Raw genomic sequence first — 24,484 nt, forward strand, 5'->3', positions numbered from 1 at the left:
GAGACTTCTGATGAGTTTCCTGATTTCAGTTTTCATTATATTAGTAACCATGTGACTAAAACTCAAGGCCTTCATGGTATGCAAGGAAGTCTGCAAGCTGGGGTAGCATAAACAGATCCTCATCTTTAAAACCAAGCACATGTGATAATTAAATGAACAGGTTTTTTGAATGTTGCAGCTTTTTCATGCAAATTCTGGATTTACTGCACAATAGAACAAAACTGAGGCTGTATAGTGAGAGATTGAGCTCAGTTTTAGTGTTACCTCAAAGTTTTAGTAATATGAGCATTGTCTGTGCCTTACACAAGTTGGGTATACTTCTTGTCTGACTTGGTATGATGTATTTTAAAACATGTGTTGCACTGAAGGATAAAGGACCACATATATGGTTTCCTGACTTTTTAAAAAAACATACTGAGCATCAACTGCTGACATGTTGTCAGCTTTGGTATTTGAACCAATAAACAAACGTGTCTGAATTCTGTTTCTCAAACAGAAATTTTAGTGCAGGTTAACTTAGTATTAAAAATATATAGCAGTATCGTCAGTTAATGTCAGGAACACTTCCTGAACCACATTATTTCAAAAACGTTCGAATAGTACAAAATCGGATACTGAGCTAGGAAAATGCAGTCCTTGCACCATTCACCTTTAATCTCTGGTACTAATTCTGTTCTTCTTAAACACATTGTCTTCAGTGTAACTTGTCCCTGGAAATAATTAGTGCTAAAGGTCCACCTACAGTTCAAATTAATGCTCCTGGAAGAATTTACTGTTAAAGCATTTGTGCTTTGTGTGTGTCTGTGCCCGTGTGTCCCTCTGTGCACTTGCATAGCAAGATCTTAGGGCTTTGTTTTGGACAAATATTCCTCTAGTTGAAAGTTGACTTGAAGAAGGGGGAACTTTTCCCAAGCTGATGGGGTAGTTTTCCTTTTTTTTCCCATCCCCTCCCCCTGGCAGAAGTGAACTTTATGGCCCAATTATAGAATCCCTTAAAATGCTAGTTATGATGGAGTTCCAGCATAACCCAATAATATAGGTGAGTCTGACATCTGTCAGTAGCTAATGAGGGCAGCATTGGAATCAGGATTTGGAGTTTTCTTCTCTAATTTCTCCTAAGTTTGACCTATCATATCAACTTAACAGTTGACCTGAGGATAAAAATAAAATGGAAAGAGAACATGAAGGAATTTTTAAGAGAAGTTGGTACATGGATGTACACTGCAGCAGTTGGTGCATATGTGATTCAGTTGTTAAAGTAATTGTTTGCAGCTCATAGCAAAGCCATGAAGGAATAAGACCTTGGCTAAACTTCTCAGGAATAGAACTTCTCTGTAAAATAGATGACATGTAAATAGCAGGAAATGAAGCCAGTATGGTCATGTTTTGAAGCTACAAGGGTCAAATCCTGTCCTGTGTTACTCCAGTGCATAATCAGTCAATGTAAACCTTGTTACTTGAGAGCAGAGTTTGGCATGGCAAAGCAAACTTTGAAATGTCACTTTTTATTTAGAGTTTTGTGGAAGCACAGGTACAGCTTTTTCTCATCTAAATGTATCTAGTTAGAGGCTGAGAAAGTTATTAAAACTCCTGGGGTTGGAGGTAACTTTTTTGTTTATGTTGTTTCAGAGCTGATTGTAGTCTGTTAATTCCTCTGTCAGAGGAATAATACATCAGAAGGCTTTGACTACCCAGGGTGGTCTTTGCTTTTGGATCCTGAATGCTGAACACTGAGAGATAGATGGTACTGCAAGCAATCATAGTCTTGTTAAGCAGTTTTCTTGTGCTGCTCCTTTTGTGTCTGTGTTTCTGTTCAGGGGTGTGTGTGTAGCTCATGTTAATGATGTGTGTGTGCTTTCTTATTTCCCAGTCTAAAATGTGGAAAAATAGAGGCATCTTTCATATGTATTAGTTAGATTTGATTTAAACTAAGTCTTCATACAACTATTTTGTCATATAACTAAGGAAGATGGTAATACACAGTTTAAGCTGTTTCTTGCTTCCACAGCCTGTTTTCTTTCTGAAAGGAAAGGTAATAGTTCTTGAATAGGAAAAGAGGGAATGACTCTGGCAAAGCATGAATCACTTCTGCTGGGAGAGAGCATGTGCTTACATTGTTTCCCTCTGTGTCCTTCTACTACAAAACCAGATGTGTTTATCATCCCTGTATGCACACAAGTGATGCAGCTGTTTGTTCATCACACCATTGCTCATTAGTGCTGTTGGCTGATTGGATTTGCCAGACCAAAGCCTCTCGAGTTTTGTGCAGCTCAAGCACAGTAAAGGCCCAGTTCCATATTGTTCAGCTCCTCAGTCTATCCATAAGAGGAATAAATTCACTGTCCATGATAGAGCTGTGCTTAGGGTCAAGCAGCCAGTAGGAAAATCTGGTTGAAGGTGTGCAAAGACACTGGTTAACCTTAAGGCAGAAGAATTTCTGTGTCACTTCAGAGACCCCTGACTGCAGCTGTTGCTGAAGCAAGACCACAGCAAGAATCCATCATCCAGGCCCTTTCCTTGCTCTTTCAGCACCCTTTGGAATATTTTTTTTTCTGTGGTGGTTATTTGTCTTTGAAGAAACCTCTATTTTAATGCATGGGTGCATTTCAGATGAACACTGCTGCTGTATCTGGGAACTGTCCTATTTGGCTTTAACCTTCTCCCTGGCCCAAGCCTTTTATGCAGTATTATTCAGCAAAACAAAGCAATGTCACTGTGTTACACTTTGGCACTGTATTGATTATTAGTCACTTCAGAAGAGTTAAATCCTCTGTGTGAGCCCCCTCTGTTGTAGCTAATGGCATAATTCATAGCATCTGTAGGTGCCTGGTCCTGAGAATAGCTGAAACTTTCTCTTAATTACATGCAGGTGAAATAGGTAGGCCTGATGTTTGTAGAGAGTAATTCCACGTTCTTACAATAAAAGCTTGCGTGATTTATACTTAAACTGAGAAGGTAAAAGGTTGCAGTTCACAAATCCACTGAATTAGAAAATCTAAGAGGCTAACATATTGATTAAAATTCCATACTGTAAATTTTTAAAAATGTGGTTTAATGTTGGTCTGGGCTTTATAAAGGGGAAAATTCCTGTGTATATTCACCCTCTCCATGTTAGCACTAGTGCTGAATCATATTCTTGACTCTATTACATTAAGCACTGCATTAACTTGCTTAGGTTTCAATTTGTCTTTAAAAGCAAACAACAGTTAACTCCTGAGACGAATGGTCCTGACCTTGTAGTAGCTGCTAAACCCCAGCACTGAGTTTCCTGTGCTGAATTGCCCAATCCAACCAAAATTTAATTTTTAAAGGAATGACTACAAAATGACAGTATTGGTGTGTCTGCTTAAATTCAGTTTGAACACTTTTAGGCAGACAAACTTTTATTTAATCTAATTAAATTCTTTAGTTTCTTACATTACTTAATGTTGGAACTTCAATGAGCGCATGAACTCTATAAGCATGAGAGGGGTGAGCTGATAACTCTGAGGGGGCCTGGGGATGCTCTCAGTTGTTCAGATCATCTTTGCTAACCACTAAAAGGAAAAATTTGTTTGAGAGGATATTTAGTTTGCGTGTGGAATTTATCATATGTGCAGTGCCCATGATGGATGATTTTTGAGTCTGAGTTTGGGGCAAGGGGGTGTAGGTATTTGGGTTGAACTCAATCCATGGTATTTGTAATCCCTGATGTATTTGGGATCTGCCATGCCTCCAGCTTGACTGTTTGGATTGTGGTGTGAGAGCAGTGATGTTAATTGGGTCCTACAAGTTTCCTAACTAGGTGAGTAGGCTGCAGTGCCCGAAATCCCCTCACCAGTGCAGGGGACCCTGTGTGGGTGCAGTGATGTTCAATCAGGAACTGACCCCGATTTCCCCTCCTGTCCCCCAGTATTTGTGCATTTTATTTTTCTCACTTGGATACTTAAACTATTCCAGTGGTTTCTCTCAGTTACTTCACACAGTAAGCAGCCTTGTATTCTGGCATATCTGAGCATAATTAGATAAATTCAGTATTTAACCTATTTTTTTTAAGTCATTATTTTTTTTCAACTAATAGCACTAAATAGAAAGCCAAATTAAATCATAGGTTCTTGCAGCTTATAAACAAAACTTATAAGGACACTGTGGCACAATTTAGAGTATGAGCATAAATATCTAGGCCAATAAATAGATCAACTTTCATGGTAGACTACACCAGAAAGCTGCACACTTAAATCTAGAACAGTCTGGCTAGAGGGAGATGAAAGCCTGTTACATCATGATGCTGTTTAGCATCTGATGTGAAATGAGTTGATGGCAGTTTCCTTCCTTTCCTGGACACCTACATCTAAAAAATTAAAATAATCTTTGAAGATACAGCAGAGACAAAGCACTGAACAATTGTCATTTCAAGCTGTAGCCATACTGCTGTGTATTGCTGTCAGCTTATATTGATTTTTAACTGGATCTTTGGCATTGCAAATAGAGTTTTACCTTATTAGACTACAAGAATTGCAGCAGTAATTCTTTCTCTGCTGGAAGGAATGGCTATTATAGTTCAGTGTCTAATTACATGGCAGAATGTTAGAGGCTGTTTGCTCTTTCTCATTCATATCCAGTATTCCAGTTCTTTTCTGATTACTAGCTATAGATGATGACATAAACATTGCCTTTTTAATATATAAAAGTGCATGCCAAATTTCCAGGAAAATGAAGGGATAACTACAGAGCTTAAAAAAGAGAACAGCATCTTTGGTTCTCAAATCAAATTGAAGAGAGACTTGATTTTGCCCTTGAAGGTATCAGGAATTTTCTTATGATTTGATGGCTTCCACATAATACATAAATGGAAATATTTTTGTTCACTACTTTTTTTTTAAGCTGGTGCAAGAAAAATAATTATGGCTCTTGTGATTTACTTCAAATGCGTAACTTAAAAATTCTGCAGTGGTTTTGGACCTGAAGTATATACCTAGACACTTGAATTATAAAAGCTAATGTATTTCTACACCTTTTAATTTCTTGTTTGAACAGAGAGATTCTTTCACACTTAACTTTGGGTTTTAACTTCTAGTGCATTAGCAAGCCTCAAGCACATAACATCATGGAGAATGCTATATTGTTTTCCTCCTGTCAGCACCACTTTGTACCAGTGAAGCAGCATTTCTACTCAGCTGCAAGTTTCTTGAAAGCAAAGGTTATCTGCAAACATTGGAGTGTTCACAGAATGCTCAGTGCAATTCAAGACAGAAAAGAGTCAAATGTCAAGAGATTTACTCTACAGAAAGATTAATAGTTTGTTACATAAACACAGCATTTTTTCGTACTATTTTTCACTTCATGCATAGTAGAAGATGCAGGGATTAGGACTGTGATGGGATGTTTTTTAATCTATACAACCAGCTGACATTTTTAATCGTTTACAGTAGACAGTGTACATATCTCCAACATATCTCTGAATTATTACAGGTGAAGGTGTTAATGTAAGCAATTAGGTGCCTGATGTGAAAATTCAGTTTACAGGGAGGGGCACCCTTCACATCTGTGTGTGGTTGGATGTGATGTCAGCCAGGTGATGGTTTGTTCTCAGTATGACTGAGAGCTGCTCAGCACCAGGCTTTTGTGTCACTTCTTATAAAGTTCTTCCTTAAGCCTCCTCCTCAGCTTCACTGAATGGAATCTCTTAAAACAACCAATTTGTACTATGGTTGGGTTTTGTTGTTACTGAGGCTCCACTGTGACCTCTTTGGGGACAGGTTGGTGTCTGAGACACCAGTGAATGCATTGTGCTGTTTGTGGTGCTTCTGATCTGAACTTTGAGTTACCATCAGTAGAGGCATTTTTTGAGCCAGTCTCACTAATCTACAGGAAACATAAATCAAGGAAGTGAAGTAAGGACCCATGAAGCTCCCAAAGGGAGAAGTGCAGCCTCTCTAACTTGCCCCATCTCCCTCAACTGGCTGGATACACGGAAGGAACAAAAAAGCCACATATTGCTCCATGCTTGGGTTCTGCTACTTCAGTGTTTTGCTCTTGGGTTAGATGCTGATACTCCAGGAAATTCCAGACTTTCCTCATTATGAAGACCACTGCACCATCCATGTATTTCTTATTACTGGTAAGGAGACCTTAACAGTCAAGAAATCCCATGTGCCAGCCTTAAAGCAGCATCTCTTGTGCCATCATAGGGACGAGTCTCAGGATGGGACAGGAAGCAAGCCAAACAACCAGTCTGATTACACTGATGAATTCCCTCTCTTCCTAAGTCTGTGACTTCAGGGAGCAGCCCATCCTGCGGTGATAACTGGTGCTGACAAAGCAATAGGATGGGCTGAGGGTGGTTTGAGGCTTCCTCTGCTGCTCAGTGTGTGCCAGCTGCTGCAGCTGCACCTCTTCAGAGCAGCTGGATCTTCACCCCACTCAGAGCTGAGGGGTGGACTTGGAGGGTGATGGGGGCTCGGGGGGAGAAGCATGAGAAGTGCAGCTCCCATTATACACCAGGTTTTCATGCACATAAATGTCTTATTTTTTTCCCTTGACTACTGTAGCAAATGCTCTAGTTTTGTTAGTAAAACAAAAACAACCTTTTTATTGCTGCTTATATTCGGAAAGTGATGTATTACGGGTTTCTGAACTGAAGGTTTAATAAAGAGTACAGACATTAGCTTCCTTTCAAGCTGCCCTGGGCCTTTCTTGTTTGCTTTGTATGGCAAGGGTCTAGAGAGATTTCTTTTATTTCCTTCCCCCACCATTGTTTTTGGTACAAAGTTGGGGTTTTTTTCTTAATATTCAGACATTTTATCGCCTCACTTCTTTTAAAACTCTGAGGTTCTTTTTTTTTTTCTTTTTTTTCCATCACACAAAAGAATACTTCTAGCTGATTGAGTTCTATCCATTGCCAACTGTGGACTCTTTTGTCTTGCTAGTCCAGCATCCTTTATAAAATGAGGACCATTGAGCAAGTACTCGCAGGCTCCCCACTGAGCACAATTGTTCTTGAAAGGTGTGGTACTGTACCAGTGTAACATGGAAAGCTGCAGTTCAGAGGGCCTGAATGCATTGCAATTTCTACCTTTTGCTTTGTGAAAGGAGCTGGATTGTGCTGCGAGATAATAAATCCACCTATTTTTAGTTTGGTGAGGTTGTGACAAGTGGGTGAACAAAGAACCAGTTGAATGCACTTGCTGTTGTGTTGAAACCGACTAAAAGTTCCCATTCAAGTGGTTTCAGCACAGTACAGCTAACAGGCAATTTTCCATTTATGTACACAAACCTTCTAGAAAGACAGCTGTGTGGTTGGATTAATTTCTAGCAGTAAATTGAATAAAAGATATTTTGAAGGGGGACTCAGGAATTCCTTTCTAAAGCACTGAAAGCAGAACTTTCAAAGCTTTTCTTTATTTGGTTCCTTTCCCTCCCAGTACTTACTATAGGTTTAAAGAACTGAAAATATTGTCCCATATATGGAGATAGAACACATCTTGTGTTTTTCAAAGCAATGAGAGAGACTTAGGATTAAAATATACTTTAACTTTTTTTATTTTAAAAATATACTGGTTTGCTTGAAGTAAATATGAGAGAAATTTTTACCTGTTAGTCATAGAAAGAAACTCAGATGTTCTCAAATGTTTCTACTTGAATAAGCTGTGAGCTGTACAGAAGCATTTTGAAAACTGGGATGTATATTATACCAAAGCTGTTTTCACAGGGGAGTGAAATTTGAAAATAGAAATCTTTATGATCATGCAAGGTTATTTATCTTGTTGGTGTTAGTCACATGCAGTGTTAGTCACATGGAAAATTGGATATGGGCTTTAACCACAGCTGACAAAGACTTTGAATTTCTCCTGACAGAACTATGACCAGCAGTAATGTTTTTTCATCTTTGGATGCAGGCCTTGGAGTTAGACAGATCAACTCCTAGATGAAATCTTGTTTGTCTGTTCAAACAAACCAGATTATCCCTTATAGATCTTCCTAGCTGGAAATGTATAAATGTATGACTTAACTAATCACCTAATGTGTGTTGTGAGGTATGAAAGCTGTTTGAACAGGGGAGGAGCAAAGCAAGCCTGTGATCAGTAATGTGTTGGTGTGTTAAATGTGCTGCAGGCTCAGGGAATGCTGCTGCAGTGCCCTCCCTGTGGAGGGGTACCAGTGATGGGGCCACCATCCCATCCCAGTGCTGCTGATCACCCTTAGCCTGCCTGGGACTGAGCTCCACACTTGAGTGCTCTGCTTTTTACCTTTACCTGAGCTTTCCCTCCTGTGAACTTGCCGTGTAGATTTGATGTAGGAATGACCAAGGGACTGTATGACCTTGCAGCGTGGCATTGTCTGCAGTGGGATTGTCTGCAAGGTGTTCCATATGTAACATCATAACCTCAGGGATCAGGCTAATACCCTCCCCCTTGTGAGCTTTCCTCTTTTAACCTTTGTAGACAAGGATAATTCAAATTCCTTCTGAATTTGTGAAGTTTTGTTTAAAAAACACCCAAAGATACTGGAAAGCCCCATATGTGGGTGCTGATATGCCTTGGTGAAGCAGGAGCCATTACACTGTTCTCTGGAAGAGCATCTGGAATACAGCATACTAGGAATGTTGCAATGTTCCCATTTCAAATAAACAAATATAAAATACTTAAGAAATGACAAATTGGGGGAGGAAGCTGGAAATGGGTGTGAAAGTTGGTCTTGTTCCCTGTGGATCTCCTTGTAATACAATGATTGCCATGTATGAGACTGGAGTCACTTAACCAGTGAGAGACTGAAAATGAGTGTGACATTATTCTGTCTTGCACCACCTCTCAGAGGAGCCCTGGCTATGTCACCTTCCTCTCACTGGGTGCTTGCATGAGGCACAATTTGGAAGTTTCTCTCTTGTTAAATTTTAAGTCTTGTTCTCTGTGTATTTGTGTTTTTTTTAAATGCTCTCTCTGGATTCTAGACAAGGATCCCTTAGAGCTCCATGAGAAGCTTAGGCATTTTTCCTTTATCTCTGGTACAGAGGTTGCACATTTACTGAGTGTTTCTTTTCTTTTGCCATTGTACAAATAAAGTTGAGTGCCCCTCTAGTTTTAATATCCTTTGAACTTAAAACAGAATTGCTCCTGAGCTCTTGTTCAGACAGTACCCAGCTGAAAGACAAGCCAAGCAAGCTGACTCTGGAGTAAGATGCTCCCAGTAGAGGCTTGGGTTTCTTCTGTTTGAGATTACCCAAATGTGCCAGTTGTCCTGGCAGCCTCACCGAGGCAACGCCTGAGGGCTCATTCTCTGCAGGGGAAATTAATTGTTGACCAGGCTGCAGCGCAGCTGTGTGACCTAAATGCTGCTGTCACCAAATGCTCTGGGTTTGCCAGAAGCCCAATGCAGCAGACTTGGGTGGGTGTCTGTCTTTCCTCATGTAGTTGACCAAGAGGAGGTTTTCAGACCTTCCTGCAAAAGAAGGGGACTGTTTTTCTCACAAATGGGCATCTAGGCAAAATATCTATATGAAGCCTGACTCTGTAGTAAGTAAATACCATTCTTCCTCTATCTTCATGCCTCTCATTTCCAGGATTACTTCAAACACGTGGCACTCTTGAGTACATACACTCAAACCATTCAAGAATTTCAGGAATTTATTCTGTTCCTCCTGCCCAGTCATGGTTAATATAGTCATGGTTTCTCTTTTTTTTTTTTATTGCAGACTTTAAAAAATTCCAAAAGTCTTTGCTCCCTTGACTATGAAGATGATGATGATGACACACAAATGAAGACAATTGTGTCATCGCCATGTGACTCAAATGATCTTATGAACATCATCACCCCTGGCTCCAGCCCGATGAAAGAGCAGCTGGATGAAGGGAGGCACCACGGGTCGTGCCAACGTAGCTTCAAAACAAGGGATTATAAGAAAGCCGACGCAGTGTGCGAAAGCGACGAGGACACGAGTGATTGTGAGAGCACTGAAGAAGGAATCTTCCCTCTAGACTGTGGGGACTTGGACCTAGAGCAGATTGAAAACAACTGAGAGACTCCAAGTTGTGTGCTAGAATCAGAATTGTTCTAAATTAAAGTGATAGAGGATTACCTTTGCCATGCATAATCCATGTCCCTGAATCTCTGTATTGCCTATCTTTGGGCCTGTGTTAGAAGAAATGTTTCAGGTGGGGGAAAAACGTGAACCATTGTTACCTGTTTAGTCTATTGGTCAATATGTGGATAACAACAACAAAAAAGTAGGAGGTTAAATGTTATTTTGAACATTAAGGAATAATTTTGATTAAAAATTTCCTAACAAATATTTTGCATTTTTATGGCTTTTACAGTTCTGGAGAAAAAGCATCTCTATTTTGAAATGAATTTTCAGAAGGGCATTCTATTAAACTAAATCTGTCTACAGTGATTCTGGTGCGGGTCTATGTTGCTTTTGTTAAAGAGCTTAATGTGAAAAGTGAATTGCATAATGAAATTGGTAATAAACCTTCAGATAGAACTCTTAAATATCTGGTTGACAACTGGTCCAAAATACTTAACTGCCATCTTTGACAGTGTCTGGTTAAAAAACAACTTCATAACATGTACAAATGTTCTTTTCATACATTCAGGACTTTTTGATCAAAATATGGTAGTGACCTTAAAGGTTAACATTTTTCATTATTTTACTACTTGAATTGTTTTCTAGCCTGAAGCAATGCTAATTTAGGTGGGCTAAAACTGCAAGTAGCTGCCCACCTACTCGGTCATTATGTTTTCTGTGTTTCAAAAGAATGTACAACAAGAGCACTTGAACTTTTAGACAGGGACTTTGTAATGATCAATTCCCCAGGAGGTGATCCCTTCAGCAATACTAGAAGGAAAATAGTCCTTGAATTAAATAAAATGACATTTTGCTTTGCACTTGTGTCTGTTCATGGATTTTACTTGTGAAAAATGTGGTAGATTTTGTAATGTGGTACTTACGTGTGGAATTTGATGGAGGGGAGGGGCAGATTCCTGGTCAATTGAAACAAAAGTGACATCAGGTTTGTCTGGAGAGCTGTGGAAAAACTCATGCTGGATCCCAAAGGTGTCTCAATAGATTACATTTACTGGAATAATCTCAAATGTCATACTGCACTTATTGCAGACTCTTGCAACACGTACTTATTTTTTTAGTTCAGTTGCAATAAGGAACTTCCTCAACAAGGAGGAAATTGATCTCAAAATGGTGTTAAAAGGGAGAGACAAAGGAAACTTAGATAATGGTATTTGAGTCCATCACTCATCATGGTATTTGAGTTAGTGTGCTTAAATGAGCCAACTCCTACTGGAACTTGTGCCATAAAACCGAAATACAGCAACCAGTCAGCTAATGGAATATGATTAAAATATGAAAAAATATCTTGAGGGATGTGCTGATGGCTGTGGCAAGGTGTGATACAGGATCCAGCCATGTGCTTAGGGCCAGCCTTTGATCATACAGGGATTGGCCCTTAATCACTGAACAAGTGTCCATAACTCAGAACCTAAACAAATTTTTAATAGGGTATTCAGTAAGGTGCTCTAAACTTTTTTCTTTTATGGCTCCCACTGCAAGTGGCAATGATCTGTGCTATTGATACTGGCATGTGTGCGTAGTAAGGTGCAAGAAGACTGCAGAGACTTGCCAGGTTCTTGGTGTGTTACTGCATATTGTGTGGGAGCAGTAAAGCTGCTCATCCTCCTTTTCCTAGATGATTAAATTAAGGAGTTGCTGTTGGAGCAAAGATTTGAGTTCCTTCAGAAGCTCCTGTTGGTCCTGTCTCACCCTGCAGATGCTTGCTGTGGGGCAGCACAGAGCAGACAGGTGCTGGCACACACAGCCTTTTGGAACCATTGGATGTGATGGAGGATCACTATTCCTGGTGCTTCCTCCAGAAACAGTGAATGAGGTACAGCTCATTCCCCTCATGGGTGTTTGGGAAAAGTGCTGCAGTCTGGTGATGAGACTCTGTGGTAATGGAACAACCCAGCTCACTCCTGGACTGCAGTTGCTGGCTGCAGAACTGCTTTTCCTCCCTGTGTATTAATCGAGCAAGAGAGGTAAGTAAAAGTGAAGCAGCTTTAAGGCAGGATTGTAGCAAAGGCCAATGGTACAACTGGGATCACTTAAAAGCTCATTTACCTATTTGAAAGCACTAGTTAAAAGTGGAATGGCATGGAATGAGAAAGCTAATGTGGCAATCCATTTAGCTCTTCCTTCCCCAAGGAAGACAAGCTTTTGGAAGAAGAAGAAAATGCCTCAGAGGACACAGATAGAAGGAGGTTAAGATGTGCATTGTCAATGAAAAAATAACAAGAGCTGAAGCTGTCAATAAGATGTTGATAAAGCAAAGGCAAGGATAGACAACTAGATAATATTTGTTCTAGCTTTGAAATACAGCCTGCCTGTGGTGTTATGAATTGCTTTTGTAGGTGTGCTGTTTTCAGTCCACACAAAGCCACATTCCTACCCCACTCCTTAGAGCAGGAAGGGGTTTCCCAAGGGAAGTTACAGATACATTTGCTCATGGTAACACAGGACTCAGTCTCCTGCTAAGCCAGCTGTTAAAACTCTAAATAGGCCTTTCATGGAAACAAACAGAAAGGAGTGGGTTTGGATACTGAAGAATGAATTTCATGACAGTAGGAAGTAGTAATTATCTAGTTTAGACTCGTGTTAGTCAGTGACAGGAAAATAAGCAGTTGAACAGCTGTGCAGTGACACTGGCAAATTAAGAAATTGGCTGGAAGGAATCTGTGCACTTTGTCTGTAGATTCCAGTGTAATCCCCCATGAGAACCAACAGCAAAAAGGAGTTGTTGGTTGAAACTTCCTTCAGATGGGGTGGGCTTGGACTTTCCATCTGCCCCATGAGATTTGATGTCCTGCTCTAAAACAAAATCACAGATGATGAGCATGGCACCTTTGCACTTGTTTATAGGATGGTGTAGTGGCTGTTGTGGCAAACAGGATGGTTTGCAAAAAGGGAAAGTGTGGTTTCAGAGACTGAATTGTGCTTGGAAGCAGCTGAGTGGGCTGTAAGCAGCTCTGCTCTGGGAGTGGTTTCCTTCCATCTTGCACCCAGGGTCAGAACGGAAGGCCGTGTTGCGTGGGGCTGAGGGAGTTGCTCTAGGTCACTTATCTTTCATTTTTATTACAACCTGGATAACAAAATAGTACTCACGTTAAATCTACAGTCAACAGGAAGCTGGACAGATGTGAAAGATAAGATAGCTTTTAGAATTCAAAATAATCTTGGCAACTTGTAGAAATGGTTGCAGCAGGGAGGAGATGGGGAAAGACAAGATCCTTTTTAGCAAGGCACTAAATATAGGTAGGGTGAAACAACTGCACAAATTCAGAGTTGTAAGCAGTTTCAAATAAAGCTGGTCCTGGTGGTGGTAGAAAAGCTTCAGGCTGGACTTCACAAATAGTTTACAAATAGTAGTGTATTTAGTGAGATTCAAGATAATCCTGTATTTTAGAGGTGCAACCTGAGACACTGCACATGGACAGGAAAGTGCAGCAGAGAGTGGCATGAATGATACTTTGAAAATGTGGGAAAAGACACGAGGATGCAGTGGAAGGACTGAGCTTGAAATATGGTAGATGGGGCTTAAATTGTAGCTAGGATGAGTGGTAGTTATTTCCAATGTCAAATATTAAAACAAAAAAAAGGTAGGCAGTCACTGAACAGAGCCAGTAGTAGCTGTTCCACAAATGCAGACCTGTTAAGGGCAAGCATCTGTCAGCAGCAATGGCTGTGTTACAGCTGGCTTTGGGGCAGGGGACATGGCTGGCTGACTTTCCACAGTCCTTTTCCTCTGGATGCTGTCCCATTTTCCTCTGGATCTGTGCAGCTTGCATCTCTAAGCAAGCCTTGATGTTTCAAGGTAAATAACTGCTGGAGAAAAAGCTGAAAATAAGGGGGCAAAGAGAGCACTCTGGAGCAGAAAGGAAGGAGCTCCCATGCATGGTTCAACTGAGATCTGTGGATTCTGCTCAGAGCTGACATTGTTAGAATATAGGCCTCTATATATTGGGCTAAATCATCTGTCAGAAAAACATAAATATGTATTTTTGTGTATGCAGGTCCATTCTGAAGGGTGGTGCCTAGTGAATTTACCTTTGCTTTCAAATCTAAGGTGAAGTTGCTGCTTACCTGTTGGTGTAAAGATGGCCTCTGCAGCTCCTCTGAAAACCCACAGGTTTGTTGGAAAGGCCTCAGTGGAGGTTGGCAGATGCCAGAATAATTTTTCTCAATCTGCTCAGTGTGTTTATTTTGCAAACAACACATTGTTTGTTTTTAAAAGTACCTGAGTCTAGAGCTGTGTGCTTGCACAGTGGGCTCTCACAGTGGGGCTTATCCTTTCATTAGGAATCATCCAGTGCTGCTCAGCAGATCACCTGGGATGTTTCCTTCAAGGTCCTGTCATTAGAAGAGGTGACACAGCTGCACTGCTTGCATGTGTTACACCTTACCTGGACGTGGTCCAGGAGCTGCAGGCTCACACTTCCACCACAGCTCTGCACCTTTTCATCACCATTGTAAAGGGACAAACATCAAATAGTTGGGATCTGGGGCCCTGCTTGCTGTGGCTGCTCGTCCTTGGGCCCCTTGGTGGAGCTTGTTAGTTGTTTAAAAGACACAAAATGCAGTTTCAGTGGAGCGTTGCTGCCATATGCTGAGCAGCCCATTCTGGTGTGTTTTCCAAGTGAGTTTGGACATCAGTTGTTTTGGAGTTTGTGTGTAGTTAACATCATCCAACTTACGGCTCCCACCACCATCTGGTCATCACAATAGTCACAGGCATGCTGAAATGCTGGGTATTTACTAGAAGAAAATGAGGCTGCTTTCACTATCTGCAGCTTCTAGGACCCATCAGCAGTAGTGCTTTTATGGATTTTTGCTGCGGTAAAATGCCTTTGAGATCTATGCTGTAAGTGCTTTGAGGCAGGGAAGTATGACATGACCTCCATGGAAACAAGTTTAAAACTTCCTTAGAGCGGCATTTCATTTCTTGAACTCTTTAAAACCCAAACCATGAGCTTAAATGTTTCATGATGCCTCAGTTTGGACGAAGAGCTGTGGCCTCCTCATTCAGGTAAGCCTGTGTGATGTGAGTGGTGATGTGAATTGGAAGTGAGGGCTGGAGTACTCAAAACCTGTGCCCCACTTTCCCAAACAGACTTGGCTGAACTCCTCCCTGCAGCAGGATGGAGTGAGCAGGTACTCCCAGAGCACTCAGGTAGGGGCTGGGATATTGGTCAGCTGCCCCAGGTCCCTTTTTTCCTTTTTTCCTTTTTTTTTTTTAGGTGTGTACAGCAAGGGAAAGGTCAGTGCTTCATGACTCTACTTCATTCTCCCAAAGCTCTTTCCATGCACTGAGATGTGTTCCCATGGAAAATGGAACATGTTGTTACATGAATGCACAATCTTGCATAATGCAGAAAGGTGCATGAGGGCAAACTGTGAGTCTGTGGGCAGCCTTGACTCTGCTGTTTGCTTATTCTGAGGGACTTCTCAATGTTCATCCACCTCTAGCACAGTATTGAAAACATTTAGGTGGTATAAATCCTTCACTGAAACAAGATAGGAAAATATGTTGATTTTTCAGATTTGGTCATCAGAATTGTCATGACCTTTAAAAGTCCTATGAGGAGCAGCTGAGGGAGCTGGAGAGAAAAAGCTTGGAGAAAAAGAGGCTGAAGAAAGATCTTGTCACTTTACAACTCCCTGTAAGGAGGTCAGAGCCAGGTGGGGACCAAGACAACCAGTGAGAGGATGAGAGGACAGAGCCTCAAGCTGCACCAGGGGAGGTTCAATTTGGACATCAGGAAAAATTTCTTCATTAAAAGAGTTGTTAACCCTTGGAACAGACTGCCCAGGGATGTTGTGGAGTCACTGGAGGTGTCCATGACTGAACGTGGCAGTCAGTGGTGACTGAACTGTGGTCCAGTTGACAAGGTGGTGGTTGGTCAGAAGGTTGGACTCAATGACCTTGGAGGTTTTCTTCAACCCAAATGTGTGGCCCACATCAGAGTCAGTCTCTATGCAAACATACAGCCTAAGATTACTGTGTTTGTTTTCTGATCAAATGGATCCACCAGAGAGGAAATTAGATACATGTTTTGCAGATGTCTTCATAGCTTTTTACTTGCCAAGAAAGCAATGTCCATGCCTAGGGAGCACAGGATTTACTCTGGAATTTAGTCTGGCTATTACAAGATGATCTAGTTCTGGTTTTCCCCTCTGACTCATAAGCATCCCTAATGTCTTCCCATCCCCATTTTTCTGTTCTGTCCTCCCTACTGCTCAGTTACATCCATTATCCTCTCTCAGTTTGGAAAATTATGTCCAGAGCTGGTTTGTTGAATGGATTTGGGTGGTGTGTTGGCTACCTGGGCAGTGAGAGAGAGCTGGGACAGCAGGTGTGTGCCCATCCTGTGTGAAATGTTTAGAGAGCTGAAATGCTGAAATTTCCAGTCTCAAATAAGAGTTAACAAACTGCTGTGCTTCTCTGTCTTAAAGGAAAGGTCAAAATTGGATGAAACTTTATAGCAATCCCAAATGCTGATTTGTGAGATGAGTGTTGTGAGGATCACAGGAATGTGAGTCCCTATAGATGCTAAGGCTTCTTACCTAGAAGGTTGGTGGTTTGTTTTGGTTTTGGTGTTGAACCACTTAAGCTTTTTTTCAACAAATGGAAGGAATTAATCCAAAGGAATCTGTAATGGAAGAGCTTTGGCCTGAACACCTTTAAGTCACTGGAAACAAGTCTAAAATCAAGATCTTGTAATAAAAATGTTGATTTGGGACCTCCTCTCCATCATGTAGGCAGGGTGAGTGTGCCTGACTTGCCTGTTTGATGTGGATGTTCTGCTTTCAAGTGTCATCATATTGGAGTCTGTCTAGGCTGATGAGAAAATGGTGACAGAAACAAAGAGGGAAAACACACAGAATTCAACAGAAATAGCAAAATTTGAATAGGACAAAAATCCAATATAGGCAATCATAATTTAAACTAAAAGGGTTGTGGCGCAATGTTTGAACTGTAGCAAATGAAAGTTGTTCTACTCAGCATATTTTTGGTCTGAAACACACATTCATTCTTAAGGAAGGAATTTCTTTAAGTCAGCCTTACTCAGGGCTAGTGGGAATGGCTGGGATAGTCTTTAGGCACCAATCTCTTTGAGTTCTTGCCAAGGGAAGTTTCCTAAAACTATTGCCCTTGGGGAAAAGAATGTGAATTTAGTCCATAGGCAGGAAAGCACTGGGACTGTTCATCTTATTTGTGCATACACAAAGCTGTTCAGGCCTTGAACTCCTGAAGACACAGGTAACTTGCACAGCAAGAGCTATTCAGAATGGTATCAGTGACTCTCGGGCAGGAAAAGAGCAACTTCAAAATGTATCTTTTTTTCCTAATTTGCATAGCACTGCATTTTCACAGATTCCAGTATTCAGAATTACACCTGTTCCTAAATCCACTTTCAAATGGTAACATCCAACCTCATTTCCATGCTCCCAACTCCCCTCACAGCGAGGGCTCTGTCCCAGCGGATCTGTTTCCTTTCTCCTCACCGGGATATTTGTATATGAACAAACTGAATTGCTGGCAAGGGGCTGAGCAGGGAGCACCTCCAGTTCCCGGCGCAGGAGATGCGCGGGTGGGGGGAAAAGCTTGAATATGCAAACGGAGCGAGCCAGACATGGGGACAAAAGGGTGATATAATCCATTTTGCCAATGGCCAGCTGTTCGGCTGCGGGGCTGCCCCGCTCCTCCCGTGGATAGTTATGCAAATGGAGGGGGCACAGGAAGGCAGCTGGACCACGGCTGAGGCTGGAAGCTGGGCTTTGTATGGTGAGCCTGCTCCTTAGCCAGCCCCTGTGTGTGTGCCCGCCGGGCCCTGGGACCAGCTTTGCCATTTGCCTGCCGAGAGTTTGCCTTCGGCCCCATGGCATGCCCCAAAATTCCAGTTGTTTAGGGGAGGAAAGCTGGATTCCCAAGGTTGGTGCACTGGTTTAGTAAAGCAGGCTGGGTGATTCACCTGCCTGTGGTCCTGCTCCTCCCTCCCACCCTTATCTCTACCACGCAATGAGAAAAGTTTTGTCTGAAATTAGGCACGGGAGTGTGGAAAATTGTGATGTTTCAGCAAATATCCAGGCTCTGCCATGGCAAGCTGGCTCATCCCGTGTTGTTACCCCTGTTTTAATCCCTCTGACCATGTGCTGGGGTTCCTGGGGTGGTGTGCCCACCTCTCCTCATTGCCCTGGGGCCAGATTTGTTCTGCAGTGAGGTGGAAAGCTCCAGGTTTGGGAGACAGCTGGGTGGGTCAGGCAATCTGAGCTCAGCTCCCACAGGGAGTTCCAGCATGGGGCAGCTGCATCCCTCTGCCAGGCTATGAAATGGGGTCCCAGGCTTGCAGATCAATGCTGGGGAGCAAGGGCTGGGTGACCCCAGCCAGGGAGTGGGGCAGCTCAGGCACAGGGCTGGATGGGACAGGACATCAGCCTGCATGACTGTCCTGGCTCTGCAGTGTCCGCGGTGAGGAGCTGTGGTCTGGCACCATACAGCATCTTTGGGACAGGGGCTGGTGGCCTTGGCCTGGGCTGGAATGGGGTTAGGATGCCTCACAGACCTTTTACAAAGGGCTGGGCCCCTTCTCTCCTCCTACCTTGTGGTTCCCTGTCAGTTGCTGTGTTTCTTGTCCCTTAGCAAACACACATCAGTGCCTGGGAGTGGGTGCACAACACGTGAGTGGTTCCACAGCACACACTCTTGTAGAATTGTTCCTGGAAAGCCCTCCATGTGTCCACACTGACATCAAAACCCCCATCATGGCCCAATGGATGGCAAGGGCAGGAGTGCTCTGCCCTCAGTGCAGCCAGGGCACCGGGCACATGGGTGCAGGGAATTCAGCACCCTCCTTTTGGGCAGAAATGCTGGGAAATTTGGATCAGCAATTCATCTGGCAGAAGGCCAAGCACCATTTCAGGTGTTGAAATCCACTCCTGCAAAGTTTGAACTGCAATTTGGCATGTAAATTGTTGGGCTTTTGAATGATAAATTGCATTGCTTGGAGAGGGGGAATCAGGAGGGACAGACAGGCAGTGGGGGCTGGGGCAAAGCTGCTCATCATGGTGAGATGTCTGTGAGGAAAGAAGGTTGCCTTGGATGGGCAAGTCAGTATATGGGTTTCCAAAGCCAAAGGAAAAGGGTGAATCATAGACAGAAAGAATGGAAGAGTTCCATCTCTAGACATTGAGCCAGGTTTGAGCAGTGCAACCCACAGAGAAATTTACTGGACTTAGAAGCAATATTGGCTGCATTATCAACACTTTCAGATGTGTAGTGAACCTTATTCTCCCACAGTCTTCCTATCCTAAATATTAACTCCATGCATCTTTCAGCTCCTCACTATGCTGTGCTAGGGAGAAATCCAGTGAGGTGCTGGCAAAGAATGAAGAAGACTCTCACCATCATCTGTGAAGAGTAGGTGCTTTCCCCAGAAACACCCTTTTTGACTTGTCAAAACCTCGTTTGAAACCTGACTCATTCTCCATGTCTCACTTTCCCACCAGAAAGTTGGTGCTTCTACCAATGATGATCCTTGCAAATAGCTTTTAGAATCTAATTTTAGTGCATTTTGTGAGTAGTCCATCTGAAAACACAACAGATTACTATGGAGATAGTCCAGACTACTGGGAAAATAATGTTTCTTTACTGCCTGGTAGATTGTTGAAAGTTTTTGTAAAATGTCTTTCAGAATCACAATTAGTTCCCTTTTTTAGTCTCTCCTTTGTAAGTGAAATGGAAGGTCTGATTAGTGGAGAAATCTGTCATTTCCCTAATGAGGTTAAGTGATTAGATGAAGGAAATTCATGACCACAGTATGTCCTGGCCTAGAAGTTCCATGCAGCAGTCTGTGCTTTCCACACTGGGAGCAATTCAGCCTCCTGGCCATCATTTGTTTTTTTTTCAGCATAAGAAATATGCTTATTTTACTGACCACAGGACTGTCAGGATGATTCTTGGCTGTGGACAGCAAGGTAAGACTTCCTCCAAGAGGCTGTGCTTTCTTGGTTGTGCCTGCTTAGACACTGCAATGCCAAAGCACACGATTTTCAATATTTTCTTGTGCACTCTGGGGACTGTGCTCAAGGCCTGTGCTTGATCTCATTGTTGGGGCTATACCTTAAAACTGCTGACAGAGCCTGCAGCAGAGCTGGGGGCAGACTCGAGGGTGCTTGGGTCTCCCCTGTGCTGCCCCTTTGCCGAGTGGTGCTGGAGAGCTGGTCCTCAGGCCTTTTAACATCTGACATTTTCTCTCCCCTGCTTTTCCCAGCAGGACCCATGTGCTACAGCACACTTGGCATCCTGGTTGCAGCTACTTCCTCGAACTGTAACGCAAGCCTTCCCTAATGGATTTTCTGCACCGTTTTGTAGCCTGACTATTGCTTTTTTTTAATTTTCCCGCTCTGACTGGAGGCTGACAAGGTCTGTCTCCTTTCTGCCCGCTCAGCCTCAGCGGATTTCGGTTGGAGCAGTTTAACGAACGTCAGCCGTGGCCTCATTGTGCTGCATTGTTTTTGTGGGTGTCTGCACCTTTCAAACCAGCCCCAATTAGAAGAGCGGGGGAGAAGAGGGGGGAAAAGAAAGGAAGTAAATAGAGGCAAAATGATTCAGCTTTCAGCAAATGTGCAGCCTGTTTGTCAGACAGATGGAGCCACGTAGTGGATGGCTTTGCTGCAGCCTGGCCCCCCGAGCAGGTGGGTATTTTGGAAACGAGGAGCGGTTTGTCCCGCTAATTCGCGGCCGCGCAGCTCACACAGGACATATGTTGATTACAACTTGCCTCGGCTCCTGCTGTTGCAGGCATCAGAACGTGTCCACCCCTCCCCACCAGGCTTTAAAGAGAAAATGCTGGAATAAAAACAAAAAGAAAAAGTTACAGACACTTGTTGCATTGGAGTGGGAAGGACAAATGGGAGTTCAGAGCCACCCAGGCACGATTTCACTGAAGTACTAATTGCCAAGTGCCTTTCATTAAGAGACCATCATGGTTGTCCCAGCAGCATTTTGAACATCTATGCAGATGGGCAGATGGCCCTTTGCTGTAGTACAGGCAGACGCATCTAGTGTTACAGATGGATTATTATGTTGATTCATCACTAAAAGAAAAACTTATCTCACAACAGGGCACTCGTTGGAGCAGAGTTCCTTCTCGAGCTTATGTTTCTTCTCAGTATTGCCAGCTTTTACTGCTTGAAACACAGACTTCAATCAGCAAGGCTAGTGTTTTCCCTTCTGTGCAGCATAAAAGAAAAAGAAAAATGTTTAAGGGCCTGTCTAAGAGTAAAATGGTCCCTTGGGAAACCTAGAAGGTGTTGTATAACTTTAACTGCTGCTGGGCAGGGAGGGCACCTTTCCTAAGTGGTACCAACTCTTCATCTTTCTAACTTGTGCTGAGCTGTGGTCATTTCTGGGTCATTGTCATCAGAAACAGAAACATCATGTTGTCCTTAAGGGAGAGGAATCAGTTTAAAGCTGAAGTTAAACCTGCCCAGAAGATGATGGCTTAGCCTCAAGCACCATCACAGCTATTGGATTGGTAGATATGGGTCCAAATGTGTGGTCCGCCACTATGGTGGGATGAAAATGGAACTTCCACAATGAATACTACAAGATGCAAAGGCTGCGTGGTGTCTTGCCTAGTTAATTGGAAGGATGCCCCCTTGTGCAGTGTGGGGGCAGAGGAAATGTGAGGCCTGCTTGCCACAGGTCCAAGGGGAACAAGATAATGAAAGAGGTGGATGGGTGAGTTATGTCAGACCATGGCTTTCCTTGGGAAATCAGTCTTCTTGCTGCTCCCATGGTGATCATTCTGGGTTGCATATTTTTACCTTTCCTAAGGTAGGTCCTTTTCCTGTGGACATCTTCCATAGGACACTGGAGAGTCAAGTGCAGCCTCTCATGACTCCTGTCACCAACTACATTGCAGTTGTGACAAGAATATCACTCTTGTTTCACCCTGTTTAAAAAAAAAAAAATGGAGGGGAAAAAAAAAATCTCATTTTCTGCTTGACCTTGATATCTGGATGCTGAATTTTATATCCATTAGAGAAATTCATTTCCTGCTCCTTATCTACCCAGCTTTTGTAACTTGGTGCTGTTACCATGATCAGAGCTCTACCAGAAGTTTGGCCAACAAGAGAAAAGCAAACAAAAGATGAACTCGGAGATACGAAATCTGGAGCTGCACCTGCTGCAAACAAGGTTATTCTGAAGCTGGCTGTCATTGCACACTTCAATAATGAAGCAGCAGTGTAAGGTCCCACTAATGCTGAGATACGCATCCCTGTGGTTGTGTCACTCTGCAAGTAGCTGTCTGTCCTGAGATCACAACTCTTCCCTTTATGAGGTGTGGTTTAACACACCCACCCTCCTATGGAGGTCTGGGGAGTTGAAAATCCTCTGATCACACTGGCATTTCTCCAAATAAAGGGGGAACTTGTGTGCCAAACCCTGAAAATTAGCCTCCAGAGACAGCTTAAATTTGCCAGTTGTTACTTGGGCAGATGTGACTCCCACCCAGGCTTGATGCAGGATTTCAGATTTCCAAATGTGTCTGGACAGTCATTAGATAAATGAGTGTCTGGTTCACAGGCTGCCTCAAAGCAAATGGTATCTGCTCAAAGTTTGAGTCCAAACTGGGTCCAAACAGTCCCCCTGAGTACCCGCACATGGGGCTTGGTGCTGCTCTGGGGACTCCAACACGTGGTGAACGCCTGCAGATAAGGGATATCTCCAACAAATAAACAGGACACTTATCTGTGGCTGCAGAACAGACAATCATGGAAGGCAGCAGAATTTAGGATAGACACACATGTAAAATACTGAGAAAAAATAGTTATATAACATGAAGAAATATTGCACAATGCAGTGAAAGGGATATAATCCTTAAAACAGAAAATGACCTTTTAGTTTTAGTTTCTGAATGACATCAGCTGAGATTATGCAATGGTTAACCTGTCTGTAAAACAAGGCAGTTGATATTTACCTGCATCCCCACCACAGGAGTCAACAATCAATGTTTGCAAGGCAGTTGGAGGACTTTGGATGAGTGACTTTGCAGGTACAAAGACAGGCTTTAGAGCTTCCTCACTGAGGAGCAGCAACCAGTGCCTCCATGTGTCTGTGCACAACCACATGTGCTCACCAACAGCTTTCCCAAAGGAGCTCTGTGGTTTCAAACATGCATGAAACACAGTCCATTGCTGATCAGTTAACATCACCCTACAGTGCCTTGTGCCTGGAGACTCAGTGGCCACCCTACAGATATGTCATCATATTCAAAGGAAGTGGATTTTGTACTGGGCATATGAATCCAGGCTAGACACCCACTGTGGGTCTTCCTGGTCTTGGTTTTATCCTATCAGAGCATGAAAATATATCTGCTTAAAAGTGTCACCTGTACCTAACAATACTAACTTCAGTGGTCCCTACCTCCTGCCGCTGTCTGATGCTGCCAGTGTGACATTATTTCCCAAGCTCCATGGGAAGCTGAAAAATGAAGTGACTGTTGGCACAGGAAGCTGTTTAGGGCAAGGTCTGGTAGAAGGTGTCTGCCTTCAGCATCTCCCGCTCTCAATTTTATGACCTGTTTTTTCAAAGAGCCTCTCGGATCTAGGGAAAAATCCAGGCCGTTTATTTGCCGTGCTTACCTGGGACTTGAAATACACTTTGAAAATCTGGCCCAAATATTTCTTCTATAACTAAAAAGAGGAAAAATTCTATTTGTTAGAATTATAATTGTCAAGGAAATGCTGGTGTCTTTGTTATCTGAGGCAGAGCCCTTGAGACTTCTCACGTCTATATATTGCTGAGAGGCACTGTCCTCCCATGTGGGTCAGGAAAACAAGGCAGACAAAGCAAAGACTGAGGGAATCATAGGATAGCAGTGATAACATCTTCTGTGGAGTTAGTTTATAGTGACCTCATTGCTTTGCCTGGTGATTTGTTTGAGTGTTTTGAAAAAGATAGTGAATAAACCAGGGGGAAAGAAGCATCCCATCAGCTTGAGGAAAAAGGTAAGAAAACAATCTCTTGCTAGGAGCTTGTTTCTGTAGGGAGGAGAACCCCCAGCTCTCTGCAAAGGATGGGCTTTAGCTGGCAACAAGCTGAGGTGTCACTTTGAAGGTGGAAGACAGCATGTGCATTGGGGTTCTGCTGCCTTTGAAGCCATCTTTGTGCCAGCAAGAACTGGAGCTTCTCTGCAAAAAAAAAAGGCAGACTGGTGTTTCACAGAGAGAGGTGATAAGAGCAAGTGGTTTGCAGCTCAACCAGGAGATAAACAGGTGTCTTAAAATGACTTTCTATGTATCCAGGCCAGGATGAGAAAAGGAGAGGTCTTTTCTCTGCTGGCTGTAAAACCAGGAAGCAACATCTGAAAAGTAGAAGTTATGTTAATGTTTGGTAGGGTCCCATCCACTCTGGCTAGGGTCTCTTTTTTT

The 24,484-nt window shown here is 42.8% G+C and overlaps 1 protein-coding gene across 6 annotated transcripts in view; it reads left to right on the plus strand.

Annotated features, from left to right (window-relative positions):
* The window catches only part of FAM53A (family with sequence similarity 53 member A), a 69,052-nt gene extending 58,189 nt beyond the window's left edge, over positions 1-10,863 (plus strand). For all 6 annotated transcript variants that reach the window (XM_015624760.1, XM_033513755.1, XM_015624764.1 and 3 more), the window contains one exon: positions 9,671-10,863. In XM_015624760.1, coding sequence (XP_015480246.1) covers positions 9,671-9,994 — 324 coding nt within the window. In that variant the 3' untranslated portion in view covers positions 9,995-10,863. The remainder of the gene's footprint in view (positions 1-9,670) is intronic.
* Positions 10,864-24,484: the final 13,621 nt, after the last annotated feature.

The sequence above is a fragment of the Parus major genome, chromosome 4 (assembly GCF_001522545.3).
Source record: "Parus major isolate Abel chromosome 4, Parus_major1.1, whole genome shotgun sequence".
NCBI classification, from domain to species: Eukaryota; Metazoa; Chordata; class Aves; order Passeriformes; family Paridae; genus Parus; species Parus major.